The following is a 6587-nucleotide window of genomic DNA, read 5'->3' as shown; positions in this document are numbered from 1 at the left end:
TTTAAAAAAAATAAAATAATTTAAATAAATAAAATAACTGGCCCATGCCCAACCGATGTGGCTCAGTGGTTTAGTGTCAAGCTATGAACCAGAAGATCACCTTTGTGTGTGTGTCAGGGCACATGCCCTGGTTGCAGGCTTGATCCCCAGTAAGGGGTATGCAGGAGGCAGCCAATCAATGATTCTCTCTCATCATTGATGTTTCTATCTCTCCCTCTCACCTCCTCTCTGAAATCAATAAAAATAAATTAATAAAAAAAGACTAAGGCAAGATTATTAAATTTAAAAAGAAAATGAAACAGCTGGCCCACATTCTTCAATTATGTCAATGCCATAAAAAAAAAACAGAAAGGAGAAGAGATCTTCCAGATTAAAGAAAACTAAAGAGACAACATGATTCAATGCAATACATGACATTGGACTGGATTCTGAATTGGGGGGAAAATGCTCAAAAGAATTGTATTGGAACAACTGGAAAAATGGGAAGATAGATTTTTCTTTTAAGTGTTCATGTTAAATTTTCTGAATTTAGTAATTATACTGTGGTTACATTAAGAGAATATCCACCCTTCAAGAAAAGATATTTTGAAAAATTAAGCAGTAAAGGGGCATGGTGGCTGCTACCTACTCTCAAATGATTCAGAAAAATTAAATAATGTATGCATAAAGATAAAACAAATATGACAAAATATTAAAAATTGGTGACTACGAGCAACGAGGATACAGGGCTAGGGCGAGTCCTTGGTATCATTCTTGCAACTTGGCTATAGTTTGAAATTATCTCAGGATAAAAACTTTTCTTTTTTTGCCTTATTTTATTTTTTAAATCATGGTGGACATATATTATACTAGTTTCAAGAGTACAACATAGTGATTCTACATTTACAGACCTTACGATGTGCTTACCACGTATGTCTGACAATCATCTGTCACTGTACAGTTATTACAATATTATTGACTATATTTCCTGTGCTGTACATTATAGCCCATGACTTACTAATTTTATAACTGGAGTCTGTACCTCCAGTTATAAAATAATTTTTGAAATAATTTTTTATTTTTCAATTACAGTTGATATACAATATTATATTAATTTTGGCACACAATCACTCAGTGATTAGACCTTTCTATCACTTACGAGTAATCACCCCAATAAATCTAGTACCTATCTGATACCATAGTTATTACAATATTATTAAATATATTCCCTATGCTATACTTTACATCCCCATAACTATTCTGTAACTCCCAATTTGTACTTCTAAATCCCTTCACCTTTTTGACCCAGCCCCCAACACCTCTCCCATCTGGCAAAGGTAAAAATGTTCTTTGTATCTATGAGTCTGTTTCTATTCTGCTTTTGTTTTTTAGATTCCACATATAAGTGAAATCATATGGTATTTGTCTTTCTCTGTCTGACTTATTTCACTCAGCACAATACCCTCTGGGTCCATTCATGTTGTTGCAGATGACAAGATTTCATTCTTTTTTGTGGCTGGATCATATTTCATTATACATATCTATTTATATATTGTTTATATATTTGTGTATTGATGGACATTTAGATTGCTCCCATATATTGGCTATCTATATATATAAAAGCCTAAGCGACCCGGCCGCCGGCCGGCCGACCGGCCGACCGGCCAGTAGCTATGACGTGCACTGACCACAAGGGGGCAGACACTCAATGCAGGAGCAGAAACCACAAGCATGGAAACATGGAACAGACTGATCAATCTCAGAAGGAAAGGAAGAGGGGGGAGGGTGGGAAGAGATTAACCAAACATCTTATATGCATACTAGAGGCCCGGCGCACAAATTCATGCACTGGTGGGGTCCCTCAGCCTGGCCTGTGGGGAGCGGGCCGAAACCAGCTCTCCAACATCCTGATGGGTCCCGGATTGCGAGAGGGCGAAGGCCAGACCAAGGGACCCCACCGGTGCATGAATCTGTGCACCGGGCCTCTAGCTGTAAATAATGTTGCAATGAACATATGGATGTAAATGTCTTTTTGGTTTAGTGTTTGGGGTTTCTTTGGATAAATATCCCAAAGTGGAACTGCTGTCCTTCTTTGTCTCTTGTTATAGCCTTTGTTTTAAAGTCTATTTTGTCTGATATTAAGTATTGCTACTCCAGCTTTTTTTTTCCATTTTCATGAAATATCTTTTTCTATCCCTTTACTTTCAGTTTGTGGTTGTCTTTAGATCTGAAGCGTGTCTATTGTAGACAGCATATGCAAGGGTTTTGTTTTGTTATCACTTAGCCACCATATGTCTTTTGATTGAAGCATTTAATCCATTTGCATTTAAAGTAATTGTTGATAGATACTAGTATGTATTTATTGCCAATTTATTATTCATATTCTTATCTTTCTTTTTTTCTTCTTCTTAAAGAAGACCTTTCAACATTTCTTATAATACTCACTTAGTGGTGATGAACTCCTTTTGCTTTTGTGTGTGTGTGTGTGTCTGAGAAGCTCTTTATCTGTCCTTTGATTCTAAATGATAGCTTTGCTGGGTAGAGTAATCTCGGTTTTGGGTCCTTGCTGTTCATCACTTCGCACATTTTGTGCCACTCCCTTCTGGTCTGCCAAGTTTCTGTTGAGAAATCAGCTGACAGTCTTATGGGAGCTCCCTTATAGGTAACTAACTGCTTTTCTCTTGCTGCTTTTAAGATTCTCTCTTTGTCTTTAACCTTTGCCATTTTAATTATGATGTGTCTTGATGTGGGCCTCTTTGTGGAACTTTCTGCACTTCCTGGACTTGTATTTTGCCTTCACCAGGTGAAGGAAGAATTTTCATTATTTCTTCAAATAGGATCTCAATCCCTTGCTCTCTCTTTTCAATACTTGATGTTGTCCCTGAGAACCCTTAAACTGTCCTCATTTTTCAGAATTCTTTTTTCTTTTTGATGTTCTGATTGGGTGTTTTCTGCTACCTTGTCTTCTAAATGACTGATTTGATCCTCTGTTTCATCAAATCTGCTGTTGACTCCTTCTAGTGTATTCTTCATTTCAGTTATTGTATTCTTCATTTCTGACTGGTTCTTTTTATGGTTTCTATGTCCTTTTTAATGCTGTTGAGGTTCTCACTAAGTTCCTTGAGCATCCACATCACCATTGTTTTAAACTCTGTATCCCGATTGCTTGCCTTCAAGTTTCATTTAGTTCTTTTTTCTGAAGATTTCTCCTGTTCTTTCTGTTGGGACATGTTTCTTTGTCTCACCATTTTGGCTGCCTCTCTGAGTTTGTTTCTATGTGTTAGGTAGATCTTCTATGTCTCCCAGTCCTGGTAGAATGGCCTAATGTAGTAGGTGTTCTGTGGGGCCCAGTGGCACAGCCTCATGGAGATTAAGAAATGTGCTCAAGGTCCTACAGCTAGTAAGGGACAGAGATGATAAGTGAACCCATGTCTGAATGCAGGGCCCCAGTCTTATCTACCACATCACTGTTCTGTCTTCTAGAAAAAGGAACTCAGGGCCAATGAAGTAGAAGAAACATGTTAGTTTTCACCAACCACTACTCCCCACCCAGGAACACCCCTCTCCCCATGATGACTTACAGTTTTGGCTTTGTTGAGATGTGTCATCTGAATGTAGCCCCGGTCATGGTGGGAAAGATAGAGGAAGTAGAAGGGGAAGCTGGCCCAGAGGTAAAAACAAGGCACCCACACAAGGACGGTGTTCTGAAAGCACTTGGTGAAGTCGGGATTGCTGGTGTGCCACGTGATGTTCCAGTCCTGTAGAAACAAACATAAGCACAGGGTCAATGGGGTGTGCCAAAGAGTGATGGGGGCTTGTGTGTAATTCAAAACTAGTTGTCACCCTGGCTCAGTATGGCTCAGTTGGTTGGGTGTTGTCCTATGCACCGAAAGGTTGCTGGTTCGATTCCCAGTCAGGGCACACGCCCAGGTTGCAGTCTCAGTGCGCAGTAGTGGGGTGTGCAGGAGGCAGCTGATTGATGTTTTATTTCTCGCTCATATCAATGTTTCTCTCTCTCTCTCTCTCTCTCTCTCTCTCTTTCTCTCTCTCTCCCCTTTCTCTCTCTCTCTCTCTCAAAATCAATAAAAATATACTTTTTAAAAAAACCCAGCTGTCATGGGGTTCAAGAAAAACAAACAAGACCCCTGCTCCTGAAGCCCTCTCAGGCAGAATATGCAACCTGGAAAGTTCAGTAGCCAGAAAAACTATGAAACAAGGGATCAGGAATAAGAGATGCCTCATTGCACATAACAGACAGGTTCCTAGGAACTATGGCAAATTCCATTGTTGTACAAAGATGGAGCCATCCATTTAAAGGAATCTTGCGGGGGTATTTCCCTGTAAACAGAGGAGTCCTTTAGTCATATGGATCATTCCTACTTTACTATCTTGTGAATTGAGGACTTTCTAACTTCTTCCTCACCCTCACCATTATCATTTTCTTCACCATTATCATTACTACCATTACCATCATTACTATTACAATCACTTTCATCAGCTCCATCAACACCATCATCATCACCACCATTAGCACCATCACCATCATCATCGATAACACCTAAATTGTGCGAGGCCCTATTTTAAGTTACTTCATATGTATTATCCCCTTTAATTCTTAAAGTACTTTATCCCTCCTTTTTCAGATAGGAAAACTGAGACACAGAGAGGTTCAATGACTTGTCTAGTATCACACAGCTGGTAAGATCTGCAGCAGAATTCAAACTCAGGCAATTTGGTTCTGGGCCCCTGCAGTTAATGACTAAGCTATCCATCCTTGGTAACAAGTTTGTTGTAAGTACTTTTATTTCTTTTTAAGAAACCACCTATATTTTGTTAAAGAGACATACCAGGTAGATAAATAGATATAGACATATATAGATCAAGTATATCTGCCCAAGAATAAACTTCAACCCGCGGTCAGTCTTCAGTAATGGACAATTTAATTCAAATCCTCATCTGACCACTGACCAGTTACACAACCTTGGGAAAAGTTATTACCTTATTTGGGGGTCTCAATTTTCTATCTCTACTTTGATTATATCAGATGAACTTTGAGATCTGAAACAGGTGGCCCTCAGGCCAATTTGACCACAGATGTTTTATTCTTATTGTTGTTTTAAGCATACTTTTAAAAAAAATTTAGGTTAACTGCAGAACATTTCAAATCAGAAAACTTCATATAAAAATTTGGATTTCTGGCTACTCTTAAAAAATCAGAAAATATGGCAGCCCTGGGCCCATATTCCTGCTTCAGAACCACCAGCAAGAGTTGGGGAGTAGCCAGTCTTGGGATAGGGTCTATGTGTTTCAGTTGGCCACAGTCTCCATGCAGCCCACATCTCTCCTAGGTTTCTCTGTCTACCACTGGATGATGTTCTCTCCAGATATCTGATTCCAAGCCTTCCCACAGTAAAATCACCAAGGAACTCCAAGGAACCTGAAACCTCACAGCTCTGTCCAAATTTTAAAGGCACATCAACAAATGTTAAGAGAATGTGATGGGAACAACCAGATCATTTCACTTAAAGAAAACATTTGACAATATGATCAAAACATTATGTTCCAAGCATTTCAAAAAAGAGACCTAGTTACGTTTAACAAGGTGAGTATACTTAACACAACTGAAGCATACACTTAAAAATGGTAAAGATAATTTAAAAATAAAGAATCTGACTTAAAAAAGAGAGAGATCTAGGTATTTAAACAAGTACCTAGACTGGTTCTTCGGATGTATAATTGATAAATGATACTATGATATAAATGGGTTTTTTTCCAGAACCAAAAACAAGAAATCAATGAAATGTAAACTTTAAGTGATTAACACACACAGAGGTATTTAGCTAGGCAACTTCTAAACGCAAAGAAACCCTTAGGACAAAGGTCATGCCTCTATGAACTTGGGCATTTGAAATTTGATCATATGAGTGATTTAAATCAAAGACTGGTTTTATTTAAACTGGTTTCACACCACTTGTAATTCTCAAGGTGATGGTGAAAAAAAGGATTCAACTGTTGCTGGTTATTATATACAGAACAGTTTCTGAGCAATTGCCAGGAAAAGCTCATTCATAGGAATTTGCCCTTCTAATAAGAAAATACTGCTGGGGCCTACTATATACAGTTATGTATACAAGCTCTGTTCGTGTGTGAGACATTTCAGTAGCCTAATTCTTGCCATAATTATTACTTGTCTGGACTATTTCAATTAGCTTCCTAACCATTACCTATTTCCAGCCCATCCTGGCCCACTAAGTCCTCCCCACTACAGCTAAAGTTATGTTACCCATCTATATATCCATACATGCATTTATAGATATATCTACCCACTCATTTGTAAACCCACCCATCTATCTATCCATCCATCCATCTACGCACTAGTCCAGTGGTCAGCAAACTGCGGCTCGCGAGCCACATGTGGCTCTTTGGCCCCTTGAGTGTGGCTCTTCCACAAAATACCACGTGCGAGCGCGCACGTACAGTGCGATTGAAACTTCGTGGCCCATGGGCAGAAGTCGGTTTTTGGAAAGGAGATAGACGAAACAAGTATACAAGACGACTGTGGATGGGAGAGTTGGAAGGGGTCGACCTCAGCGAATGTACCTCAATCA

General features: G+C 39.0%; 1 protein-coding gene across 1 annotated transcript in view; it reads right to left on the bottom strand.

Annotated features, from left to right (window-relative positions):
- Positions 1-4525, bottom strand: part of ABCC1 (ATP-binding cassette, sub-family C (CFTR/MRP), member 1) — a 106681-nt gene extending 102156 nt beyond the window's left edge. The window contains exons 1-2 of the mRNA XM_005872052.2: positions 4448-4525; positions 3561-3737 (exon numbers count right to left, since the gene is read on the bottom strand). Coding sequence (XP_005872114.1) covers positions 3561-3737; positions 4448-4525 — 255 coding nt within the window. The remainder of the gene's footprint in view (positions 1-3560; positions 3738-4447) is intronic.
- Positions 4526-6587: the final 2062 nt, after the last annotated feature.

The sequence above is a fragment of the Myotis brandtii genome, unplaced genomic scaffold (assembly GCF_000412655.1).
Source record: "Myotis brandtii unplaced genomic scaffold, ASM41265v1 scaffold363, whole genome shotgun sequence".
In the NCBI taxonomy this organism is placed as follows: domain Eukaryota; kingdom Metazoa; phylum Chordata; class Mammalia; order Chiroptera; family Vespertilionidae; genus Myotis; species Myotis brandtii.
Note: the sequence above shows the minus strand (reverse complement) of the source record. Positions and strands in the feature narration are given on the sequence as shown.